At 38.2% G+C, this 24776-nt stretch overlaps 8 protein-coding genes and 1 long non-coding RNA gene across 11 annotated transcripts; 5 read left to right on the top strand and 4 right to left on the bottom strand.

The window, feature by feature from the left end:
• Positions 1–58: 58 nt before the first annotated feature.
• On the top strand, positions 59–934 carry LOC17898056. 3 transcript variants are annotated; one of them, XR_002832464.1, is made up of 3 exons: positions 59–168; positions 301–363; positions 632–934. It is a non-coding gene; the product is annotated as an uncharacterized LOC17898056 (long non-coding RNA). The 3 variants fall into 3 exon arrangements; XR_002832465.1 differs by having other exon boundaries at positions 256–363; XR_002832463.1 differs by having other exon boundaries at positions 59–363.
• Positions 935–2238: 1304 nt separating this feature from the next.
• Positions 2239–4229, top strand: LOC17899253 (interactor of constitutive active ROPs 1). The gene is made up of 3 exons (XM_023789372.1): positions 2239–2482; positions 2782–2872; positions 2990–4229. Exons 2-3 carry the CDS (start codon positions 2859–2861, stop codon positions 4008–4010), a joined length of 1035 nt encoding a protein of 344 aa, XP_023645140.1. The 5' UTR covers positions 2239–2482; positions 2782–2858; the 3' UTR covers positions 4011–4229.
• LOC17898475 (coiled-coil domain-containing protein 94 homolog) lies at positions 4209–6529 on the bottom strand. Its single transcript, XM_006305305.2, has 8 exons — positions 6332–6529; positions 5758–5907; positions 5527–5661; positions 5311–5376; positions 5039–5089; positions 4818–4943; positions 4652–4709; positions 4209–4560 (listed from the first exon to the last, which is right to left on the bottom strand). The coding sequence occupies exons 1-8, from the start codon at positions 6527–6529 to the stop codon at positions 4373–4375; spliced, it is 972 nt and encodes a 323-aa protein (XP_006305367.1). The 3' UTR covers positions 4209–4372.
• A 454-nt stretch (positions 6530–6983) lies between these two features.
• On the bottom strand, positions 6984–11037 carry LOC17900769 (cationic amino acid transporter 8, vacuolar). The gene is made up of 2 exons (XM_006307021.2): positions 11020–11037; positions 6984–9012 (listed from the first exon to the last, which is right to left on the bottom strand). Exons 1-2 carry the CDS (start codon positions 11035–11037, stop codon positions 7222–7224), a joined length of 1809 nt encoding a protein of 602 aa, XP_006307083.2. The 3' UTR covers positions 6984–7221.
• On the top strand, positions 10043–15282 carry LOC17897853 (ubiquitin carboxyl-terminal hydrolase 15). The gene is made up of 15 exons (XM_006306061.2): positions 10043–10312; positions 10908–11504; positions 11607–12015; positions 12130–12307; positions 12402–12500; positions 12576–12703; positions 12789–12877; positions 12995–13080; positions 13172–13334; positions 13452–13575; positions 13663–13820; positions 13904–13988; positions 14084–14296; positions 14384–14445; positions 14527–15282. The coding sequence occupies exons 2-15, from the start codon at positions 11056–11058 to the stop codon at positions 15098–15100; spliced, it is 2817 nt and encodes a 938-aa protein (XP_006306123.1). The 5' UTR covers positions 10043–10312; positions 10908–11055; the 3' UTR covers positions 15101–15282.
• A 31-nt stretch (positions 15283–15313) lies between these two features.
• LOC17898635 (heme-binding protein 2) lies at positions 15314–16247 on the bottom strand. Its single transcript, XM_006304104.2, has 2 exons — positions 15921–16247; positions 15314–15814 (listed from the first exon to the last, which is right to left on the bottom strand). The coding sequence occupies exons 1-2, from the start codon at positions 16187–16189 to the stop codon at positions 15385–15387; spliced, it is 699 nt and encodes a 232-aa protein (XP_006304166.1). The 5' UTR covers positions 16190–16247; the 3' UTR covers positions 15314–15384.
• A 283-nt stretch (positions 16248–16530) lies between these two features.
• On the top strand, positions 16531–18670 carry LOC17898755. Its single transcript, XM_023790146.1, has 4 exons — positions 16531–16643; positions 17167–17261; positions 17637–17718; positions 17887–18670. Exon 4 carries the CDS (start codon positions 18205–18207, stop codon positions 18481–18483), a length of 279 nt encoding a protein of 92 aa, XP_023645914.1. The 5' UTR covers positions 16531–16643; positions 17167–17261; positions 17637–17718; positions 17887–18204; the 3' UTR covers positions 18484–18670.
• Positions 18671–19212: 542 nt separating this feature from the next.
• On the top strand, positions 19213–20722 carry LOC17898842 (60S ribosomal protein L18a-like protein). The gene is made up of 4 exons (XM_006305672.2): positions 19213–19541; positions 20050–20134; positions 20314–20431; positions 20522–20722. Exons 1-4 carry the CDS (start codon positions 19328–19330, stop codon positions 20579–20581), a joined length of 477 nt encoding a protein of 158 aa, XP_006305734.1. The 5' UTR covers positions 19213–19327; the 3' UTR covers positions 20582–20722.
• A 23-nt stretch (positions 20723–20745) lies between these two features.
• On the bottom strand, positions 20746–23506 carry LOC17899308 (septin and tuftelin-interacting protein 1 homolog 1). Its single transcript, XM_006306466.2, has one exon. The coding sequence runs from the start codon at positions 23428–23430 to the stop codon at positions 20848–20850; it is 2583 nt and encodes an 860-aa protein (XP_006306528.1). The 5' UTR covers positions 23431–23506; the 3' UTR covers positions 20746–20847.
• Positions 23507–24776: the final 1270 nt, after the last annotated feature.

Here is a 24776-nt window from a genome sequence, read left to right as displayed (position 1 = left end):
AAGGAGGAAGAGTGAAAAAACAAAAAAAAAGATGACGAGACGACGATTCATTACTTTGGTATCCGACTAACTCCACCGTTTCTTTGTTCATTTCATCCATTTATCATCTTCTTCGGAATTCGCCGTCGAAATTTTCAATCTTTCAGTCAAAAGAATCGGTAAACAAAGGTATTCATTCATAAAATTCAAACATTTCTTCAGATACGAAAAACTGTTTTTCATTTTAATCTTTCCGATTACACACATTGTACGTAGATGTACACAACACCATTACTGTACATCTCTCTCTCTCTCTGACAGAGGAAAAGTTCTGATCCTCTATTATCGGTATCTAAGTGCCTCGAGATTCTCCACTCCATTAAGGTATATTCGCCGTCTCTTTAACTTTCTTACTTATTATATTCAAGGGGTTTGAAATTTTAGTCCTGTGACCTTTCAGTTGAATGGAGTTGTTGTATTGATTCTTATCAAAGGTTGGATATTAGGGGTTTGATCTTTGTTAGTTTCGGAAAAAGGAATCATTTTTGGATTGCTACGAGCTCGTAATTGCGTGTGTGAATTGTAGAAAGTAAACAAATTTGATTTCTTGTTGGTATTAATTGTGTGTTCTTATGTCTCTCTATGATCTTAGTTTTAAGAACATAAAGCATTGAACATACAATTGTGATGGGTAATAAGCTGGTAAGGAAGAGACATATTGTGGAGGAAAGATACACAAAGCCACAACAAGGTTTATACATGAGCAAAGATGTCGACATTAAAAAGCTTAAGAAACTCATCTTAGAGTCTAAGCTTGCTCCTTGTTATCTTAGAGTCTAAGTTTGCTTCATATTCAACAAGATGAGAATTGACCAACTCTCATGCAATTTTTTCTTCTTGTTCTTGTGTTTTCTAATAAACAATATAACTACTAACTCCAATATAATTTCAGCGAGTTTTTATTATTTTGTGATTGATCCATCATGCAAGAAAAAAAGAAAGGAGAGGGTGATAGAGGGATGCAGAAAGGGAGTAAAAGAAGAGTTAGTTAGTAGTTGAGGAAAGGACGACAAAAATGAAGATTCACATGCTTTGGTCTCTTTGATATTAAATGAGAATATTGAAGTGTGGTCGTCATCTTTGGGAGGGTTTTAAGGGTTTTAAGCCTTTTAGGGATTAACTTAGGGAAGTTCATCCACACTCACATGCTCTTGCCTTCGATTCTTGAAAATATTAAGTACACTTCACCTTTTGGTCTCTTTAGAGTTTAGAGCGTCTACTTACATTTAATTGCCCACAAGTAACAACCGTTTTGTTTTCTCTCGTTTTCGATTTTTTTTTTTTGTTTTCCTTGAGAAACATCAGATTGGTTTCTCGACGTGTTGGAGATCACAAAAAGAAACGTCGAAATTAGAGAAGGTTTAATTATTAAACTAAATAAAAGAGGTTTGTATGTAAAAATTGAAATTTGTAGAAACCCGACAAAAGGAAACAAGAGTGTCAGAAAAATTGATATGTAAGTAAAATTACATGTGTGCGTATTTATGATATAAACTATATAGAAACCAAATATTAATGTATGACACATAAATAATATTCACATTCACGTATATGCGTTTGTCTAGGTATAATATCTTGATTAATCAAGTATCCCACATAGATGGGTTTTAGTGCCATTCATGAACTTTAGAATAGAGTAAAGCACATTATGACATCCTCATCATTGTAATTTAATAGATTATTGTCCATAATTTAAAAAGGCACGTATACTGATATAAATGTATAGGGAATATGGGCGGTTACAAGAACTACAAAACAAATTATCGGGTGTGATAGAGGAAATAAAGAAGAAATAAAATTCACTCTTGTACTACAATTTTTTTTTTGGTCTTCAATTAAAGCATTTTACATAGATATAGTTTGCAATTAAAAAAGAAAACGAGGGATCGTATATATATACATGTTGGTTTTTTTTTTTTTTTGTAAACGATATACATGTTGGTTATGTGGACGTTATTACTAGATTTTTTTATAAAAAAAATTTAAATGATACTTTTTTGCGCTTCCCTACTTCTCCTAACCAATGGTCCCTCGATTTTAAATCCTCTCGCTAGGTCCAGTTTCCACTCAGCTTTATTTCAAATCTTCAAATATGAAAATAATAATAATAATAATAATAATACTATTCATTTTCTTTATCTCTCTCTCTCTAGGCTTCTTGGATAGTGAGAGTGTCTTCCAAAATAAAGCTGTCTGTTTTGAAAAGCTGTACATGCGTTACTCTACATCAACTCTCTCTTCATCTCTCTCTCTCTCTCTCATCTTCTTCTGGTTTTATGTTCTTTGTTCCTCTTATTAACTCACAATCAGCCAAACGCAAATCTATCTTTTTCATTTTCACACTCTCACTCTTTTGACCATTTCTAATCTTGATTCTTTTTTTAGTCACCTCCCTTTTGTTGGATTTTTTCAAATGCGAAAGTAGACCTCATCTTCTATTAAGGTAAGTTTTACTTCTTTTATTTTCTTCTGTTGGATCGTCGTTCGTTGCTGTAGACGGAAGTTGTCTAACTTCTCCAGCTTTGCAAATTCTCTGTTTCTGGTGAAACTTTTTAAAAAGATTACTAGTCTTTTTTTGTAAAATATACACGCGCTTTTGACGGCGCGTGATTTCATTCTTATCTCAGTTCTCCGGAGAGTTTCTCCCGACATGGAGTGATGTTGGCTTCGGTAGTTTCAGTATATAATAAATGACTTGTGTTTTCTTTTTTCTTTTTTTGCATATTTATTCTATACCTTCAGATTTTCATAAGCGCTCTCCTCCATAAACCTTCGAACTTCCTCCAGCAACTTTTGGTTTCTCTCTTGTGTTAATAATAATGCCAAGACCAAGGTAAAACAGGTTTCGACTATAGTTTATATATTTGTTGCAATTTGATTTTGGATTCTCCCACAGTAAGTTAATTATGTGACTACTAATGATTGGTTTTGGGGTGTTTTGTTTCTTTAGAGTCTCAGACTTGTCTCAGAGGCAAGCTCCAAGGCTGAGGACCTCCTCCTCCACTTCTGTCTCCAATCATCCCAACCGTCTCATCACTACGGACCGGAGTTTCAAGCTTGGTGTTGACCGTAGATCTCCTAGAAGCGGTGGACCTCACAGTGATCCTCTTGGACAGAAGAAACTTGGTGGCCGCATATCGGATCTAGAGTCCCAGTTAGGACAAGCGCAAGAGGAATTGAGATTGCTCAAGGAGCAGTTGGCTAATGCTGAAGCTGTCAAGAAACAGGCTCAAGATGAGCTTCATAACAAGTCGAAGAAACCAAACCCTCTGGCTCGGGTGGACGAATCTGCATCTGATGAGGCTGAGACAATTGATAGAGATGACATCCCGGGTGATGCGCTGAAAGAGACTGATGTGTTTGAGGTTCCTGTTGAGAAGATTGCGGTAGAGGAAGAAGAACCGAGAAGCGGAAATCAAGAATTGGTTGCAAAGGAAGATGAGATCAAGATGTTGAAAGCTAGACTCTATGATATGGAGAAAGAACATGAATCACTAGGCAAAGAAAACGATAGCTTGAAGAATCAGTTGAGTGATTCGGCTTCAGAGTTGTCTAATGTGAAAGCTAATGAAGATGTGATGGCTTCAAAGGTGAGTCGGATTGGGGAGGAGTTAGAAGAAAGCAGAGCAAAGACGGCTCACCTGAAGGAGAAGCTCGAGTCCATGGAAGAAGCGAAAGACACTTTAGAGGCTGAGATGAAAAAGCTTAGGGTTCAAACCGAGCAGTGGAGGAAGGCTGCGGATGCTGCAGCTGCGGTTCTTTCTGGCGAGTTCGAGATGAACGGTGGGGATCGCTCTGGGTCAACTGAGAAATGTTTTGTAGGTGGTGGGTTGTTTGACACGACCACGGCTGGGTTTATTGAACCGCCAGGAATGGCTGATGATTCTGATGATGGATTGGGAAGTGGGAAGAGGAAGAGTTCTGGTATGAAGATGTTTGGTGAGTTATGGAGGAAGAAAGGGCAGAAGTGAGATGCAGATTGTGGAGTGTGATTCAAGAAATGGTGTTCTGTTTTTTCTTAGGATGCATTTTGCTGTACTTATCTGGAGAGTTTTGTAAGTTGGTCAGCTTCATCAGAGGCCAACTATCACATCCAAATCAAATTGCAGTTTCTTCTTATCTACAAACACAATTTCATGAACAAATTTCTGGTAATGTGTATCATAATATGACCTCAAACTTTTTTGATAGATCTCATATATGAACAATACAAGGATGGGGTTTGCAAAAAAAAAAAAAAAAACAGTACAAGGATGAGATCCAAATCCAATTCTAAAACAGCGATAGATCTGTGAAAGTGAAAGTGTTAATCATGTTGAGATAAAACAACCAATCAATCCTCGTCTTCATCACTACCATAGTTTTGGAATAAAGACACTAAACTGGCATTAGCCACACCATTGCTCTTCTTCTCCTCTAGTTTTGCAGAAGTTGGTTGAGATTGCTTCTTGATGACTGTTATGTGAACGGATTTGAAAGGTTGTTTGCTGGTAGCTTGTTTCTTGGGCTCCTTTGGTTTATCTGATTGAAAATGGAGAACCCGTTATAAATAATTTAACCGAAATATAGGACATCAAAGTCGTAAACTTCAAAAGAAAGATTGAAAACCCACCTGCAGAAGTAGTCAAAATATCCGTGGGATTGCTTGGATTTTCATCTGCCTTTCTCTTCTGTATCCAAATTAAAAAGAATTAACAGTTAGTCGTGATTCAAAAACAATCGACACATGGTGATAGAATGAGACATATCTGAAAGAAAAATGTTTCTATGGAGGAAACCTTTGAAAGATTTGAAGATGATCCTTTCTTCTCCTTCTGATGGCTGGGAGAATCATCGCTATCATAGCTATCATCATCATCATCAAAGTCGTCATCGTCAATCCTCCTTATAATTTCTTTCTGTTTCTGCATTACAGATGAAAAGGAAATGAAAGAAGTTTAGCAAAGCTAAGTATCATGTGGAAAACCAACAAGGACACAAGAATGATATGAAAACTTACACCAAATATAGACTTTATAACTGCTTCATCTTCCTCTTCTATTCGTTTTACCTGTCAAAAAAAAAAGAACCATTATTGCCTCAGTCAGCGACAGAACTCAACATACCAATCATTTAGACAACTTTAATCGAGAGAGATACATTACGATATAAGGTTTGCAAAGAGCAAAATGGCTTGCTTATTAAGAAGCGACAAAGTTTGGAAATTCTGTTTCTTATCAACTTAAAAATTAGTATGTCTATTAACAAGCAAACAAAGGGACAGGAACAGACCTTCTCAGCACCTGTTCTTTGCAAGGCCTCCAGCATTGCATCTACGCTCACAGTAGCATGTCTAGACTGTAAAAACAAAAAATGAAAAGTAAATCAGTACAAAAACAATTATCTTGCAGTGTAACTAAAGAATGAAGAATCAAATCTCAGAGTTAAACACTGTGATCAAGAGAGAGAGCAAGAAAGGAGAAGATACTAAAGGCATCTGGCTCATACCTTCATTGATTTCATTTCATCAAGTGCAGCTATAATGTCCATTTCTCTTTTAGAGTCCAAAGTTCTGTTCTCCAAGGACTTCATCGCATCCCCCATCTCCTCAGCATCTCTTTTCTGTTTATCCTTATCAACCTCCTGCACAGAAGAAAATAGGTGTAAATTAGTATACTAGAGTGTACATCAATATCACGCACAACATAATCCTCAAAACTACATGTCTGAAGTCCTTACCTCATCTTCTGCACGCCAGGGTTCATAATTACGAGATGCCCCAGATTCGACAATGTAATCAGAATTCTGTGGATCTGTCTTCATTGTCAGCTCTGCAGAACACTTGGTGCACTTGAAGTAGAATCTAAATATTTGAATCCCAAGATACGTCTGCATGTAAAAAAAAAAAAAAAAAAAACTTCGGTTAGAATAAGCCACAAAAATAACACTAAGAATAACTATTCAACAATTCGAACTAGTTTATGGTAAAGACAAATCCTTGCTCAAAAACGAAATAAGCAATATCAAGGGCTCAATATTTATACTAGACGTAGAAAATAGCTTATTTACCACCAGCCTAAACAACAGCTCAATTTTCTCGAAACCCTAAACCCCCAAATCTGAAATCGTTTCCAAGATAAGTCTCATATTCACGAACAGACGAAAATAATCTCGATATTTCTTCACTGAAACCCTAAAAATAAAATTCAGAGTCATTCCTAAGCATCCATATCGATACTGTACGCTAAGAGCTACACAGATTACGAAATTGCATTGAACGGAGATCGAACAAAAAATCAAATGATTCAATTACCTCGCCAATGACGTCTTCTTTACGGGAATTGAACTTGGTTCCCTTGTAGATATAATTTCCGCAGGTACCGCATCGGACACTCATTGGAAGCATCATACGAACCTTGATCTGCTGGTTCTTCGGTCGCCGGAGCCTGGGAAGCTTCGCAGGATCAAAATCCGGCGGATAATACTTGTTTAGCACCTTCCGTTCTCCCATATCGCCTCTTTCTTCCTCCTCCTCGAGCTTCTTCTTCTGAGCAAAATCACAGGAAAAAGGAAATTTCTCGTTTTGACGTTACGCCCTCGCTCTAAATCGTCTTCTTCTATTTCTCTTAATATATAAATCCGAATGAAGCACCGTCGCTACGATAAATCGAGTTATGGGCTTGGGCCTGAATTATCGGGCTGTGATCAATATTAGGATAAATTAACCGGGTCGACCCAAATTACCGGGACCTCGTCCGGGTTATCGGTATCTTCGATCATAATGATATTTACTCTTTGGCTCTTTGCCATCAATGGTGTGAGTGTATTGATATGACATAAGATGAGAAGTTTTTATTATGATTTGCTATAAACTACTGTATGATCTAAAATCTAAATAATTGAGAAAAAATCGAGAAATTTCGAAAAGGAAAGGACAGATAGCTAGAATTCTATAAATAAAGCTGTGAGAACTGAGAACACGTTGTTCAGTTCCAAGATTAGAAAATACAAATACAAGTATACTACACGAATGACAAAAGTATACTTTACAATACAACAAGCTTTTTCAACATTGGATGAAAATAATGGATGTGGAAATATCAATTTTATTGTACATTTGATGCATGAATATTGAAGTTACATAAACATGGAAATTTATACAATTTACCAACCACACTGGAAGTGTTGTGACCAATTCTTTTATTATCTCTCTCCCTCAAACTTTGCTTGCTCCGGTGGCTGATGAGCTACATCATAGGTTGCATGAAGACCAACAAATAGGTAGTACACAAGCATCACCATGGTACAGATAATGAATCTCAAGAATGCTACATAACCTAGTGATCCGATAAGGAAAAGATTCATGGCGATTGAAAAAGATGGCAGCCACGGAACAAGGGGGACTCCCCAAACCTTAGGAACACGGGATTTCGGTAGCAATGCCAATCCCAAAGTGCCTATAAACCAAATAACTCCAGTGACTGCATAAGCGATCCAACTTCTCACGCCTGCGTTCCAAAACGCTGATACTCCAATGGAAGAAGCAACGATTACAAACAGAAAGCCAATAAACTTTAGCAAACGGGTCTCAGGAGTTACATCTTTCACGTAGTAACGTCTCACGAGCAATGCTACTGCCACGAGCGTGAAAATGAAGAGGGTAGCAAAGGAGAAGACGCTTGATAAAACATCTAAGCTGGTGAAAAAGGAGATTATTGCGCTGAGTATAGTTACAAGGAGAGTAGCATAGATAGGGGTTCCTGTTTTGGGATGAACCAAAGCAAACCATGGAGGAATCATATGAGACCGAGCAATCTGAGTGGTGTACCGAGCTTGACCTAGAGATCCAACAAGCAGGCTTGTGGTCATGCCCTTTAAAGCGCATATACCAACCAAGTATTTGGCCCATTTCATCCCAATTTGAGTAAAAGCAACAGAATAAGCTGCATTCACATCGATTTCTGTATATTTCACCATCATAGTCAAAGCCAAAGCCATCAAGCAGTAAACAACAGTGATCATAGACATCGAACCAACCAAACCAATTGGTATATCTCTCGATGGTTTCTCGGTTTCTTCAGCCATGTTTGCCACCATATCAAACCCAGTGTATGACCAGTACACAACTGCAGCTGATTGAACCACACCTTTCGCACCATAAGGGGAAAAAGGAACCAAATTGGAGGTTTTTGAATGGGTAAACCCCACAACAACAATGAACCCAATAACACAAATAGTGACGATAGAAGTAATCAAATTCAACCAAGAAGTCCTCTTTGTTCCAGTCATGGCAATGCCATTAGCAACTAAAAGCACAGCAACAGCAACCGGATCCAGCAGATCAAACCCTTTAGCAAAGGAATCGACTTTAATCCGGAAGTAATCAGAATCATTCTTGACCAAACTAGCAAGATACGAAGACCATGACCTCCCTAATCCAGCAGCACCAACAATAGCCTCGAGCAGGATATTCCCAGCAGCAATAAAGGCGATAAAATCCCCCAATTCAATCCTAAGATAAGAGAAAGAACCTCCAGCGACAGGAATCTCAACTCCAAACTCAGCATAACAGAGAACTGAGAGCAAAGCAGATAAACCGGAGATAGCGTAAGAGAGAACAACGGCAGGACCCGCTCCAGTCCGAGCCTCTTGACCCGTGATGACGAATACACCGGAGCCGACGACAGAACCAAAGCTAAGCCAGAGGAGATCCCACCAAGTGAGACAACGACGCATAGGGTTCTCGCTTTCGCGGCGTGCTGCATCGAGCTCGTAGGCGTCGGAAGAACGAGAGAGAAGACGATCGGCGAGGCGAGGACAAGTGGCGGAGAGAGCTGATTTGTAGGAAGAGAAGCTCTGGAATGAGAATTCCGGGAAAAAATCCTGCTTTCTCCATCTCCAGTAGCTCCTCCCTCGTTGACTTAAGCCATCGGATCCCGACTCGCGCTGCTGGTGAGCTTCCATTGAAGCAGGATCGCCGTATTCGTTCGTCTCCTAAAACAGTAGTGGAAAGATTAATGATAAAAAAAACTAAAGCGTCAATAATCTAATTAGAAAATAGTTATGGACTGAATTGTAAATAGTCAACTAATTGTAGTTAAAATTCGTGCAGTGTTCACTGAAACTGAAAGGGGAAGAGAGGTGGTGACAGTACAACCCTAAGCCGTGGGACCCACGCTTAGGTTCTTTAAATAACAAATTGAATAAAAAATAAAAAAATATCCAACGGTCAGGATTCGAAGATGCGAGACTCATTTCTCCTTTTGAGATGAATCGTACAAAGGGTAGGACCCACGTTTTCTGACAAGTTTTGATCAAATGGCTAAATGCCACGTGACAAAATGTCTATTACGAGATCATGCCACGTTCGTTGGATGAGCGAGCGAGCTTGACTCAATTTTTCTTATTTTTTATTTATCAACTTGCCTGTTATATACAGAGTTGAGTAATTTATATATATATAAAAAATACTTACTAGTATATTTGGTCGTAAGAGAATTTTTTCTTTTTAGTTTTTATTGTGCTTTTGATTTGACAATAACAGATTTTGTTATTTACCTTTCTGATGATATATATAATTTGCTTTTCGAGTATTTTTTGCTGATATTCTACGTGACGTTTTAACTACTGTATCAAAAAAGTAAGATTAGTTATTATTATTAGAAGATTCATTATTACAACCGGATATAGTCGTAATAGAATTTTGTTAACAGTCATTTTCATACTTTTTTTATATAAAAAAGTGTCTTAACGTGAAACAAATACTGTTAAATTTAATGTGACATGTACATATTTTAGGACAATGATGGACTTAATTTAATTACCCGGGTGTTAAAAACATAAAAGTATTTCCGGAATTTATGAATTAACTGGGTACCTATAATCTGGGTTATTAACCAAATTAGCCCTATAATATAAGTATCTACTTTCCTTTTTTATGATTTGGTTAAATTAGTTTTTTTGTTTTTGTTTTTGTTTTTAGGTTCTTTTTTTTAACAGCATCCTGAAGGACGGAGAGAGACAGAGTATGCGGAGAGTGTGAAAACGAAGAGCATAAACTACACGGGACGAAGAGAGAGAAAGTGTGTGTTTTAGAAAGAGAAAGAGAAAGAGAAAGAGAAAGAGATAGAGAGAGAGAGAGAGACAAAGAGACTGTTTGTGTCTTCTTACCCATTCGAGGAATCAAAGCATCTTTTTTCGAGCTCAAGAAGACGAGAGGCTAAAAGATAAGGGAAGGGGCTGAAAATTAGGGTTTTTATTCCTTTCTTTTTTGCATTCAAGCTCGCTAAATAAGGTATGCTCCAAAATTTCCTTTTATTGAAGCTTCAATCTTTCCTTTTTCTTCGGGCTTGTGTATTCTCTTCTTATAGTTTCAATCCTTGTCAAATTTGTTCTTGAGCTACTTCTCTAATAAGGGTTTTTAGGAAGGCTTTTACTAGCCTCAGATTTTATGTTTAGTGAAGTTTTTAGGAGAGTTCATTTATTGAGCTGCTTTATAGAATAATGTGCTTGCTTCTTTACGGATTTGGGGTTATTTAGTTGGATCGCGAGTGTTTCGCGCTAGTTTTCGGCAAATGGTTTGTTTTTTGTCTGAAATTTGGGATTTTCCGGACTCATCTCCGACTACTTTGCTTTGAATCGGGGATTTAGTGAGGTTCTTCAGTGAGATGCTTTACTCAGTTTTGGGGTTTTGTTGGATTTGGGGGATCTGAGGTAAATTACCTGTCGCTTTTGTAAAAATGTATGAACAGAGACTATATCAAATTGGCTTACGGCTCTCGACTTCTATTCAATCTGTATTTTGTTTCCTAAGATTAAATGTTTCTTATGATGGAATAATGTGAGTAGAAATTGAACTAATTCTGTTGGTGTCTTTTTTTTAATTTCAGTGATATCCATCTTTCGAGTCATCAAGTAGCCTCACACCCTAAACCTGGAAATAGATCAGAAATTTTAGGCATTATGGTTATCTAAATTTATGTAGTTTGAAGGGACTCTCACCAGCTGTGATCGGGTCATGAATGCGTGTCTGAGGACATGCTCGAACCAAGGGGAGCGGACATACCAATATTGTTCCTGGTTTTGGTTGTACTTCCTGTGGTAGCTTACATATTATTAGGAAAATGGAGTGATATTTCTGAAAATAGAGGAAGGGCTAACCTGCTGGCTCAGATGGCAGCTGAAGAAGCTTTAAGAGCTGAGACCGTGGTTAATGCAAATAGGGATGTAAGATTTGAGACTCTGGCTACTGAGGTTAGGGCTCCGAGAACTAAGTCAAAGACTGTTTCTGCTTCCAGTGGTACTCTAAGAGCCGAGTTTGTGACTGGTGTGAGTGGGACTGTAGCAGAGCAGAGATCTGATTCCGTGGCTGCTACATGTGGGGTCCCAGATGTGGCTCCTTTCAATAATAATGAGTTACATGTATGTGCAAAATGTTTTGCTCCTGCTAAGACACGTTGCTCGAGATGCAAATCTATTAGATACTGGTAGGTTTACACATTGTTCTTATTTCAAATACGTTTCTTGCTTTTTCTTTCTATCTCTTTGAGATTTTTACTCATATATGTTTTGAATTTTGACGCTTGTAGCTCTGGGAAATGCCAAATAATTCACTGGAGGTTAGCTCATAAAGATGAATGTGTCCCGGTGGAGACTTGTTCTTCTTCATCTGAGAGGGTTTCCTTTGAGAAAGATTCTGTTTTGTATGACCATGGCATGGATTCTACAATGTATAGTAACAATACTACGCAGGCAGCAAAGGGAAAAACTTCGAAAAGCTCAGTGGATTTTGCAAGCTTGGGTATCTCTCAGATTGATATTACGCCACAAGTCAACACGCAAGGGAGAAAAAGCGTTGGAAAACAAAATTCTTCCAAGTCCAACCGAGAATCATCTAGAAGAGACTGTGCTAATGTATTTGATTCTTCTGAAGAGGTTTCTCGCTGTGAAACTGCTTGTACTGGTGGGGACAACAAAAAGAGTCACACTAAACATAAGGTAAGCAGTTAATGAACTATTTATCTCCCTGTATTAAATAACCGAAGCAAAACTGTGTCTTACTAAAATTATCAACACTGTGTTTGAATTTAGACCTGGTGATTTTGCTTGCAGTCCAGAAGCAACAGCTATGCTGTGGAAACAAATCCTAGAAGGCATTCTGTTGACAGCTCTAGTGTGCAAATGAAAGGACAACCTTTTGTAAGTGGTATGCAGGAAAGTCACGAACATGGAAACAATTTGGGAGCAAGAAGCTCTTTTGGTTTCCCAAACACACAATTTCCTGCTAACGGTGAGACCTAATACCAGTAGCTGATAGAAGTTACTCTAGTTGAGGCTTAATCATTTTGAGATTTGCATCTTCTAATGTGGGTGGAATTAAATAGGGACCAGAGCTGCTGCATTGCCCAAAACAGTTGTTAACAAATCTGGAGAACAATCATGCACAGACACAAGTAAGAAAGGGCAAGTTGCTGCAGTATCACGTGAGTGTCTCTGATATTTTGCTTCGACAGAAATATTATTTTGTAAAGTGTCTCATGTTTGTATATATAATCCAGAGGCTATTAGGTCTAAGGATACTGGCGTCGCTGAAGAAAGCAATGGCATCTCCGCAAAGATGGGAATAATGAAGATGATGGGTTTAAGAAATTCTACAAAGCATGAAGATCGACATAAGAACCTGAAGGTTAGTTCCCTGGCGATAGTATGTCTTTCTAATTCAATTTGTATTAGTTTCCTACTTTTCTGAGTCAATAACTCTTTTGTTTCAGATGCTTTTTCCATACGAGGAATTTCTGAAATTCTTTCAGTGTGAAGTGTTTGATTTATCACCTAGGGGCCTTGTAAATTGTGGAAACAGGTATTGTCTCATATACTTCTTTACATTCAGCTTAACTGCAAATAGACGATTCTTGTCAAACAGTTCTAATTATCGCTGTCTATACTTTCGAAATTTACTATCATCTTTCTTCTCCAGTTGCTATGCGAACGCGGTCTTGCAGTCCTTAACATGTACAAAACCACTCGTTGCTTATTTGCTTCGACGATCACATTCAAGATCATGTAATACTTTTCCCAATTAATTTTGTAGCATAAAGTGTTGCAAATTTAGTTTACTACGTCTGACAAAGCTATGTTATTCTTTTGCAAATAGGTTCTGGGAAAGATTGGTGCCTTATGTGTGAACTGGAGCAACATGTGATGATGCTTAGAGAATCTGGAGGTCCACTATCTGCCAGCAGAATTCTCTCTCACATGCGAAGTATAAATTGTCAGATTGGGGATGGGAGTCAAGAAGATGCGCATGAGTTCTTAAGGTCTTCTTCGTGTCCTTTCAGATCTGAGTTTGTGGATCTTTTCTTCTGAATGTGGTTATATTATACTGTTTATGTCGTTTCTCATGAAAATTACCATATGTTTTTACCTGGATGTAGGCTTTTGGTTGCTTCAATGCAATCCATTTGTTTGGAGAGGCTTGGAGGTGAGACTAAAGTGGATCCAAGACTGCAAGAAACAACCTTAGTTCAACATATGTTTGGTGGACGTCTCCGCTCAAAGGTGTTTAAATCTCTTGGCTCATAATCTATCTCTACTTTGACTTTACACATTCTCATTGTTTCTGCTGCTTTCTCTATAAAAAAACAGGTGAAATGCTTGAGGTGTGATCATGAATCAGAAAGATACGAGAATATAATGGATCTCACATTAGAGATATACGGTTGGGTAGAATCTCTTCAAGACGCCCTGACTCAGTTTACTAGACCGGAAGATCTCGATGGAGAAAATATGTATCGATGCAGCAGGTTAGATCCAGAAACCAAATAGCCTGTCCTTCTTTGTGGTATGAAACTAAATTGTCATTTTGTGAAAAATGCTTTAAAAATAGGTGCGCTGGATATGTTAGAGCAAGGAAAGAATTGAGCATTCATGAAGCACCAAACATTCTCACAATTGTTCTTAAGAGATTCCAGGTATCATTTACTTATACATGACTACAGATTTTACTCAGTCGATTACTCTTTTTTATATATATCTGAATGTACTTTTAAAACTCTTGTGCATACAGGAGGGAAAGTATGGGAAAATAAACAAATGTATAACTTTTCCTGAAATGCTGGACATGATTCCTTTTATGACAAGAACTGGTGATGTTCCTCCACTTTATATGCTTTACGCTGTCATAGTTCACTTAGATACTCTCAACGCATCTTTCTCGGGTCATTACATTTCCTATGTCAAAGATTTGAGAGGGAATTGGTACCGAATTGATGATTCCGAGGTAAAACTTTTTTTCCATCCCCCTCTTACTTAAAGCGGTAAGCGAACTGTCTATGAACTTTTGCAATTTTTTTTGTAAACTCTGCAGATTCATCGAGTTCCGATGACTCAAGTTATGTCAGAAGGAGCTTATATGTTGTTCTACATGAGGTAAAGAAATACCGGTTTGCCACTTGTAATGGTTTTTCTCCTGTTTGCGGTCATGAAATCTGGATAAACATTTTTTTGCAGATCTTGTCCACGTCCTCAGAAAGGAGAGCACAACGGAAAAGCTCAGGTTCGCCATATGCCACCAAGATACGAGATGAAGGAACAGAGGAAATCACCGGTGAACCGCTTCAAACAGAGAGGAGACCACAAGAACACCGAGTCATCATCAAGTGAATGGTCTCTCTTCACGAGCTCAGACGAAGCTTCTTTCACCACAGAATCAACCAGAGACTCTTTTAGCACCATAGACTACACAGATGTTTGCCACGTCGCAGACTCTTCTTCTCCATTCTCCATCTTCAACAACTTATACCACAATGTTGAGCCATCGCCACACAACACTGTTGCTTGCAGAATGTTCTCAGGAACCAAACCTGAAACCCGGTATTTCGTCGAGGAAGAAACAAATCACAACAACACGGTCGTGCTGGACACATCACCTTCACCATCAACATCAACATCAACATATCCAAGTCAATCACCAGCACCGTATCCGTCCCATGATTATTACGAGCAGAGTATGTATGTAAATTACGAGACTAACCCAGAATTTAACAATGGTCAGGATCAGGATCGAACTTACAGTTACTGGTAGTAAGTAGAAGAGACTAGAGAGGATTCTGTTTTTGAACCTCCCTGATTTTTAAATATGTTTAGAGATCTCTTTAGGGATACTTAACTCGAGTGCCCTGAGATTCTTTTTGTCTTTAAATCATCTGTATTTGGTATCAGGGCAAATGTTTAAATCTCATTTTATCAAATTACCCTGTTTCTGTATCTCTGTTTCTGTAAACTTTAAATCGGGAAGAAAAAAAAGGTTGACCCTTTACAGATTAACCTCTTATTTTATTGAAAAGCCTTCTCACAAAACAATGAGGCTTAAACGTGCATTTCAAACGGTAACCAAATCTCATTGACCCGACCGGTGAACTCGAAAGGTGAGTTATACTGAGCCACCGTGTAAGCTGAATCCGATCCGACACCACCTTCTTTTCTGCTTTTGGCTATTGCATTAGCCCAGGCCGTACCTTTGAGGCTGGAGTCCAGCGCCGCCGCTTCTTCTCCGACGGTGTCATCGGAGACGAAACCACTGAATTGTCTGACCGCCACGTACCTAGGATCCCATTTCTGGATATGAAGATTCTGGGCGGGGGCAGGATCAGGCTGGTTCTTTTTGGGAACGTAAAAAGATACAACGAAGGAAGATACACAAAACGGACCATCGCTTGGCACGACTTGAGCGATGACCGGAGCAGTCATTTCTATCTTCTGATGATACTCGTTCTTCCCCTGAATGTATGCGAACAATCTGAATCCCCCCAAAACAATATTAAAAATTCAATCTTTATCCGAATAAATCAATAAAAGCGTTGTTCCATTCCAAAATATATTGAGAGATTGGATTATGCACTTACTGGAAGAAAGCAGTTCTGGTAGCATCGACGAGAGAGATGTCTTGAATCGGTTTAGTGGAAACCCAGACGGAGGTATTGTACCGGCGAATCTCATATCCATTTCCGGAGTGAACAAGGTCGTAGCTCGGGCACTCGATTCGGTTACAAGACGGCGGGAACTTCCCGATTTGGGCAGGTCCAGATTCGGCTCCGGGACCAAATAGGTCTGATCCACCGGAGAGGAGGCTGAGGAGGAATGAGAGCTTAAAGAAGCTTAAACCGGCTGCCATGGCGTCAAACTACTTGTTTCCTCGTTTTACACGGCCTTTATAACCAATGCTAATGTTACGTCTGAATGTGTGGTTCATCTTCGGATAGGTTTTGTGTGTTAAAAGGTTTGGAGCTTTTCTCATTTTGTGGTCTTGTTGTATATGTGTACGTCTATGAACCGTTTGTAACAGTTGTGAGTTTTGTGATTGCCACGGGTTACATAAAACAACCCCAAGGATTAAATCGTAATAAACGAAACCGCAGGGGGATCCTTTAGTAAAAACTTACACTACAGGGACTATATGTGACAACAAAATTACTAGAAGAAAGTAGAAAGCTATACACACTAAACTAATACACACACCCCCACCCGACCCGCAACAGTCCGTCCCGTTGTTGAAAACTCTGCCCATCAAGTGTTCGACGAAATGCCTGAAAGGAAAGTGGCTTTCTCAGACGAGTACTGACCTCCGGGTATTTATATTTGTTTATGAATCGAAGCAACGTTTGCATCTTTTATCTTTGAGATCTTCACATTTTGTTTCAGTTTTCTTTTCCAAACTGGATTTCTCTTCTAATATCTAACCTTTATGCGTTTGAGTTTGAAGAATCAGAATGCATTTAGAAGCATTATAGCTCAATTCTATACTTCATGAATTCACACTGAACCCTCTAGAAGTGTTTGTATATTGCTTAAGAAAATCGTGCATTACATGCTTAACCCATTTTAAATTTGTCTTGTTTAAACTCAATTTCGGGATTATGATGAAACATGTAATGGCTGAATATGAGACTAAGCATACTGCCCAGCTCTTAGCTGCTGGTGGTTCTCTGTGTTTCAAAATGATGTCTGCCTTACTCATCTGAATCTCTTCATTTTGTGCAATTCATTGACATATTCTTGTATCATCTTACCATGTTTAAAAAAAAAATATTTGACTTGTGTGATCGAATGTCAACTGTGTTTTTTTATGTGTCTTTAAAACTATATTTTCAGGGTTTTGTAGCTGTACGAACTGGGCAAAGCTTTAATATCCATCCAAAAGGAGAAAGTTCAAAGCACAAGAGTTGACAACGCTTAAAAAAACACAGGTAAACTTGTTTAGTTTTTCGTATTCAATGTATGTATGTTTTGTTCATGGCTTTCGAATGCATAGCTGTCTTCACAGAACGTAGTTTATAATAGATTGGAAAATCCTGAGACTTTCTATATTGCAGAATGTAAGTAGTCAATGATAAAGTTGTGTGGTTATTGTGATAAATAACCTATATGAATCAGATAAGTGGAAGAACAAGTCTAGTTTACTAATTCAGCTTCTTTGGTTCTTTTGATGTTTACATCAAATTTAGACATCTTCAAACCCTTTGACAATAATTTGTAGATAGATCATCATCCACACTCACAGCCACATATTTGAATGCTTAAATCAGATAACCTTTATACACAAATGGTTTCCAAATTCTCAGATTCAATAGCTGAAACAGACAGATGGTGAGATGATCATGCCTTCAGATGCTATTGCCTCTCACTGATGGAAAATGTGCAGAGGTGAAACCAAATACTCTCCCATATATACATATGGTTAACTGTAAAATGCAATTCCCCTATCTGAACACAATAAAATATGTTGTCCTAACTTAACGTGTACTTCTTGATAAATATGTGTAGTAGTGTGTAACGCTAATAAATATATCTGTTTCTTTATGAAACTCACAGATTTGGTGGAAAGGGAAAGAAAGAGACAAATGCTTTTGTCATGCTTACCACCTTTATCCGTTGAAAAATCTTTTCTCCACCGCAGACCCAGAAAATATAATTGTTTTCTTTATCCTTCTTGTTGTCTTCTTATAAAGAGATTGTAAAACACACAAGACATTCAGATTTAAGCTTTCTTCTTATATCTTCGAGGGGACCAGAGGAACCAAAGCAATATTCACATATATATATTCCTGGAAAGAGAATACTTTTTGGATTTCTCCATTTGAATGATTCTGGTGTTTGTCAGCCAACCAACATGCTCAGTTTCCAAGAAGAATGGATGCTTACAATTGTATCGTCATAATCTTCTGCATCGCCTTGTTTGCAATCAATCTAGTGTTTTCATGTTTCACTTGCTTCTCTATTCTCCACATCTTCATGACAGAGGAAAACAAGGATTTGACTGATCTCAGGAAGAATCTTATCGAGCAGGAAGAAGCCAATCCGGATGAGAAGGTAACGATCATTACAGTCTCGAGCAACCAAGGATTCTCTGACTCCATCGATGATGATTGTCGCCAAGATTGCTCCCATGAGGATATTTGTGCCTGTTAAAAGAAAAAGGCTGGCTTCTAGTTTTCATTACACACTTCTCCTCATGTTTTTGCAATTTTTTCCTTCGAATCCAAAATATTTTTTCGTTTGATTATGTATGTTGAAAGAAATTATACAGTCAATAAACATAAAGAAAAATAAATGGAGCTAGGTGCAAAAAAGGTTAAAAAGTTTTGTATTTTTAATACTTTTCTTGAATCAGTTTAATTTCCAAGGTTTATGTTTCTTTGGAGGCTGAGAACTAAAGGTTCCAGACAGGAAGAATAGAAAACAAATTCCATTCAGAGAAAGTAATAAAAAAGTTTAACAACGAAGTTGTTAGTTGACAAAAGTGACAATTAAGAAATTTTTTTAAAAAATATCAAAAATAAAAATCAAGGACAACGAATTTGTAATAGTGACATATTTCTGAAAAAAATGTCTTTTTGTATTGTTTCTTTCGTGAATAATTATATTCATGGTTTAATTGATTAGTTTGAAGTTAGATTACTAATAAACAACATTAGTCAAAACTCGTAATCCTTTCCACGAACTTGAAGCTTCGATGTATGCATTTAATATTTTATGCTCTAACCACATGTTACTTCATTAATTTTCTTAACTTTATAATTAAAATTAATAATAAATACTTATATAGTAGTTGATCGTATTTATTATGTCAAACATTTCAGTCGGTGGTTGTAAATACATAAAAATAATAAATCTGGGCCAAATTAGAAAATACGCGTTATCACGGGTCTGACAGCAAATACATCAAAAATACTTTTTGTTCTTCTTCCGAAATTGATTCAACGACTTTTGCAATCTCGATTTTGATTCAGAAAGAAGAGCGAGATCGATCACGATGGGTCAGGGAGAAGAAGATAAAAGCAAAGGATTTGCTCCGGAAGAAGGTAACCAGCATCACCATCATCAATACGGTACATTTCAAGGTGTTTCAAATTACCCTCCGCCGCAGAGCTCTGCTCCGGTCACTGGGTTTCCTCAACCTTCAGCTCCTCCTGGAGTTTACGATACCGGATCTCCTTATTACGCTCATGGTTATCAAACTGTTCCAGGTAGCTTCTACTTCCTGAATTCGATTGTGCGGTTTTTTTTTTTTTTTAGCCGATTTGGGAGATTTTTAGGTTTGGATATTTGTAAAACTTGATGACGATCATGAATTTTCTTCATAGGAGTATAATTTGATCATGGGATCGTGTTTTTGTTTAGCTTGAGAAACCAGCTTTGGGTTTGTTCATTGTTTCAATCAAAATGCTATTGAAAATGGAGAAACTTTGTTTCTTTTCTGTATTGCATGTTAGGGAAAGATGATCGGTATGTGAAAATCCAACTTCTGTGCCATGTATTGAGATGGAATATGATGTGAAATCTTTGATGAGAATTTAAAATTTTTTGAGCTTTGAGTACATTCTAGGAACAGCTCAGTTAAGAAGTTTGTGTGGTTGTAATGGTTTGTGCTATATATATATGATCTGTAAGGTAACTTCTTCTGTCGTATCTCCTTTTCTCTTCTGCCTGTTCTGCAGTTCTCATGTTTATTCTCCCTAATTGTTTTATTTTCAGTCCATGGTGGTGTTGCTGAAGGAAGACCTGTGACTGGGAGACAACGCCGCCTTCCTTGCTGTGGAATTGGTCTTGGATGGTTCCTGTAAGTTCCATCTCTTTCTACCTTCAAAAATGCAAGCTCATAAATCTTCTGAATCTATCACTCACATTGCTGCTACACTCATGTACCCTTGCTTTTATACATGTCCTGGTAACACAATTCATGCTCATTTGGTTGTTTATACATCCTCGATAAATTATTTTTTGGTCTTCTTATTAAAGGTTTGTAGTTGGATTTTTCCTTGGAGCAATCCCATGGTATGTCGGGTTGTTCATCATGATGTTTGGACGAAGGATCGATTACAGGGAGAAACCAGGATACATTGCCTGCACTATCGCTGTAATATTTCCAACATGCTCTCTCTCTCCTTAACTTTTCACAGTTGTTTACTCAGAACAAATTGAATTGATCCATGTCTAAACATTGCAGGCAATTCTTGCAACAATTGCTGTGATTCTGGGTGTATCGAAAGGAGCAGATGAGTGGTGATTAAACGATCAATCAATCAACTTGTCAGTTATTCTCAAAACGTTTGTATAGGTTTCTTTATCGTGTGTAACTGTGTTGTATTATCTACTTCCTTTTTCTATGTACTGGAGAAAGAAAAAAGTGTAAACTTCACAAAAATTATTTTGGGTTTTGTTATCTAAATAAGAAGTCAAATTTATGAAATTTAAAGACAAAGAGACAAAATGTGTGTGACAATATCGAAGATTGTTTATACATAAGAAACCTTTTACAATATGAAATGCAGTCTATCGTTTTCCAGAAACAGTTGTATTGTTGTGCATCCTCAATAAGTCATCAGGAGTTACAAGATACCAACCTCCATCTTTCTGAGCGAACAGCTTCTGATTCACTGAGTCTATAATCACACTCACGTTCCCAAACCCATATATCTGAAGCCCATTGTGCATTCTATTCGGTTTAGGTTTGAACAGCAACTCCTTCTCCTGCGCAAATACTTCCAACACTTCTTTCAAACTCAGCACCTCGGTGCTATCCATCTGAGCCTTAGCTTGAGGTCGAGGTTGAGGTCGAGGTTGAGGTTGAGGTTGAGCCTGAGCTGGCTGCTCATGTGCCCTTGCCCTTGGCTGAGACACTTCAACTCCTTCAACAGCTTCCATCAACATATCTAAACCACACTTTAACTGGATTCGGATTCTCTCGTTTGCTGAAAGCTCTTGAGGGAATAACACTTTCCAACCATAATACCATTCCTGGATCTCTTCGAACCTAGGTTTAGAACGCAACCAATGGTACAACACATCCAACCATTTGGGGAAAAAGAACCTCTCCATCAAATCAGCCATTAGATGTATGGGTACTGCAGATGCCCACTTCATAACCCAATGAAACCGATCTAAATTCTGGTCTGCCGGATTTACCTGAAACTCTTGCATAGCCAGCTGAAGTTTGGGAACTATGTAACGACGCATAAGCTGATCCCAGCTTCTAGCATCAAAAACGGTCTTCCATGGCGAAAGAATGGTGTAGACAGATTGATCACTAGGATGCCAAGCATCAAGAACATTACTCAATTTCATCTGAATGATCTGATACAGAAACTCCAACTTCTGACCAAGTATTGGCAACCAAGGATGCACCCAAACATGGATGGCAACACATTCCCTTTGTGGATCCCAATAATCAACAGCAGTTGACAATTTTGGTAGCACTACTGTGTCCAAAATAGTATGCAAGACAGATGAAGGCAGCAAATTTTCCCATGTCTCTAAAAACGTAAGCATCGGCTCGGGGTCTCTAGGTTCCCAGGAATTAATGCCTGCTATTCGCACAGCAGGTAAAACTACCTCTGAGACTAGTTGGCTATAAGGCGTTGAGACTACCCAGATATTTTGATCTTCCTCAACTTCCAATAGCTTTCTCCAAGAAGATATAGCCTTGAGACCATGCACTGCATCCCTAAGAGGATCCCAACCCTGAAACATTCTGATAAAGAGAGGCAAGGCCAATGAGCAAGCAATGGTGGACAGGTTACAAAGCTTATAATCATCAGGGTAGCTTGTTTGCAGGTCGTTGAAACGATTAGCAAGCGAGTCAAGTGTCAAATTTCCAGATGTATTCTCCAGCTCGATTCGACTTATTTCATCTGCGATATATTCCATGTTATCTAAGTGTCTTTTTTGTTTTTCCTCCTCCTGTATAAGCAAATCCTTCTCCTGCTGTAAGCTCAAGGCTGATTCTCTCTCGTTCCTCAAATCCCTATCAATCTTCTGAATTTCATGCTCAACTAGATCAACAATCAGGCGCAAGTTGTGTTGTAACTCCGGCATTGGAACATCTGCTTCTTTTGCTTTCTCTTCTGCATCTAAATTTTCCAAATTCGTCACAACCCGAACCTGTGGTCCTCGCATGTCAATAATGGTCTGCCCACCACCAAAACCCTCTTCCTGCTTCTTCTCTAACAACTCCTCTGCAGTGACATAAACTACCTTCCTCGCATTCTTCTTCTTCTTCCAAAGATTCTTCCCTCCTCTATCACCATGAATCTGTTCGTTCTCACTGACACTGACCCCAACAACCTTCTTCTCCTCAACCTTCTTTAAATCAGGCAACTTTGCCTCCTTGAAATCATTGTACCCCATACCCATATTCTTCGGCCTCAACTGTGCTTCAATTGGAGCAACAATACCTTGCTGATTCTTTCCAAGCCCACCTCCCTTATACCCCATCTTTTCAAGCAGCTTCATACCAATTCCTTTAGTAGACTTCTCAAACTTACCTATATCACCGGCTAAAGTATTCTTCTTTCCTCCCTTTGTACCACCACCCTCTTGGCCTCTCTTCTCCATCTTTGCCTTCCCTCTCATCTTAGCCCCATCAGCTATCTTCTTCCCCAGTGCACCCGGTAAAAGATTGTCCTCATCATCAAAACCATTCGAATTAAACCCTAAACCTAAACCTACACCTAAACCTGAGCCTCCAATACCCAATCCACCTCTAACTTGAACATCCTCATCAATCATATCAACATCTTCTATTTTCTCACTATTTTTCTCATCGGTATGTTCTCTAGTATCCTTATCAATCTCTTGGTTCGGCATTACCATACCTGTAGAGACAAAACTGACAGGCTTGGTCAAGTCGGCCTTCCTTCCCGAATCACGATCCTTACGCCTCTTCCTCCGGCCTCCTCCCCCGCTAGAATCGTCGGAATCGGAATCGCTCTCAGCGAAGACTCCGTAAGTAGCGTCGTGTTTGGTTTGTTTCCTCTTCTCCTTCCTCTTTTCGTACACAAACTCGTCACCTTCCCATCGACCTCCTTCATAGTCATTATCCATACTGAATCTCTCCATCTCTTGATACTCGTCCATGGCGAAGCAGCTAGATCCGGAGCTCTTGTAAATTTTTTCAAACTATCTGAGACAGAAGAATCAAAATCGAACAATTTATGGTTTTCGGATTTTATTTGACTCCAGATGGCCGACGTCGAAGCGTAGTATCATCGGAGAAAAGAGGATTCACCGACTTGGGCTTTTTTAATAAGAAAGGCCCATTTAGTTTTAAACCGGATCCCGTAATATTTCAGTTTCGTTGACTTGAGATTATGCGTCCATGGATTACTATTCACTACTGTTACTGTATACTTGAGTTGTTTGATAGTTGAATACTTGAATCGTGCATTGAGATGTGACCAGTGACCACCACACTTAATTTGTAACTCTTGTATGTTGCTGGGTTTCTCAAGTATTTCTCACTCAAAGGACTGTAGTTTGCTGGGTTTTTCAAGTGTTATTGGTTAAGTAATTATTGTGGTTGTGAGCTAAGTTATTACTTGGTTGAAATAAAATTTGTATGCATGCATTTTACAATAAACTTATAAAAAAAAACTGTTGAAAACGTTACGATTATCATTCAATCAAATTTGTGTACCACAATGTCTTACTTTGGTATCATACCACGTAGGTTTTTGAAGCCAAAAGCCTTTGGATCAGTGTATATATGTATGTATATGTGGCCCGATGTGGGGCTGTTGTTGTATTATCTTGTCTTCTAGCTGTTATAAGTATTGTCGTCTCGAATAGATATATGTTTTTGTTTATGCATCCATGGAGGAAGTATATGTTTATGCATCCATGATGAACCGTTGAGCTGTCGCTACACTTGATTGATCACTCTCACAACTTGTGGATTCTATCAGCATGCAGCTTTTGGTTAATAGAATTGTTAGAGATTATGAGATTTACAAAGTCATGATTTGCATTCAAATGGTGTATTATCCCTTTTTCTTTACTTTCTAAAAGCAAAACACTTAAGTGATCTTTTTAGACGGCACCGTCTTTCCCAATTTGCAAGTATAGTCGATCGATCTTCTCTTATATGTGTTATGTTTTTTTATTAACACATATAGTATTTCATGTCTCTGTCCTGATCTATAATATTCTCTTTTGCTGGTTATGTGAATTTCTCCTCTCTAATCGCTCTCTAGCTTATTCCAATTTTGTTATCCGATTATGTCGCTTTTTCGACCTCTTCCTTGTCAAATGTTAGGTTTATTCTCTTGTAACTTGGTATTATTCCCTTTGGCATGATGACAAAGATGCTCAAATTAAATTTTGCATGAATAGTAATGTGAATTTTGGAATAAATTAGTTGTTTCTTAAAAAAAATGTTTTCTTTTTATATACTCCTATAAAAGAAACATGTATACTGTATCTGT

Source organism: Capsella rubella, unplaced genomic scaffold (assembly GCF_000375325.1).
Source record: "Capsella rubella cultivar Monte Gargano unplaced genomic scaffold, Caprub1_0 scaffold_1, whole genome shotgun sequence".
NCBI lineage: Eukaryota > Viridiplantae > Streptophyta > Magnoliopsida > Brassicales > Brassicaceae > Capsella > Capsella rubella.
This window is presented reverse-complemented; position numbering and strand designations above follow the sequence as displayed.

Coding starts and splice junctions, on each gene's coding strand:
- LOC17898635 (XM_006304104.2), bottom strand. CDS start 16,189: ATGGCAGCCGGTTTAAGCTTCTTTAAGCTCTCATTCCTCCTCAGCCTC. Junction 15,815..15,920: donor ACCAGAACTGCTTTCTTCCA/GTAAGTGCATAA, acceptor GGGGGGATTCAG/ATTGTTCGCATACATTCAGG.
- LOC17898755 (XM_023790146.1), top strand. CDS start 18,205: ATGGATGCTTACAATTGTATCGTCATAATCTTCTGCATCGCCTTGTTT.
- LOC17898475 (XM_006305305.2), bottom strand. CDS start 6,529: ATGGGAGAACGGAAGGTGCTAAACAAGTATTATCCGCCGGATTTTGAT. Junction 5,662..5,757: donor CCTGGCGTGCAGAAGATGAG/GTAAGGACTTCA, acceptor TCTTCTGTGCAG/GAGGTTGATAAGGATAAACA. Junction 5,090..5,310: donor AAAGAACAGGTGCTGAGAAG/GTCTGTTCCTGT, acceptor TTTTTTTGACAG/GTAAAACGAATAGAAGAGGA.
- LOC17898842 (XM_006305672.2), top strand. CDS start 19,328: ATGGGTCAGGGAGAAGAAGATAAAAGCAAAGGATTTGCTCCGGAAGAA. Junction 19,542..20,049: donor TGGTTATCAAACTGTTCCAG/GTAGCTTCTACT, acceptor TTTTATTTTCAG/TCCATGGTGGTGTTGCTGAA. Junction 20,135..20,313: donor ATTGGTCTTGGATGGTTCCT/GTAAGTTCCATC, acceptor TTCTTATTAAAG/GTTTGTAGTTGGATTTTTCC.
- LOC17899308 (XM_006306466.2), bottom strand. CDS start 23,430: ATGGACGAGTATCAAGAGATGGAGAGATTCAGTATGGATAATGACTAT.
- LOC17897853 (XM_006306061.2), top strand. CDS start 11,056: ATGCTCGAACCAAGGGGAGCGGACATACCAATATTGTTCCTGGTTTTG. Junction 13,335..13,451: donor GATGCGCATGAGTTCTTAAG/GTCTTCTTCGTG, acceptor ACCTGGATGTAG/GCTTTTGGTTGCTTCAATGC. Junction 14,446..14,526: donor TATATGTTGTTCTACATGAG/GTAAAGAAATAC, acceptor ATTTTTTTGCAG/ATCTTGTCCACGTCCTCAGA.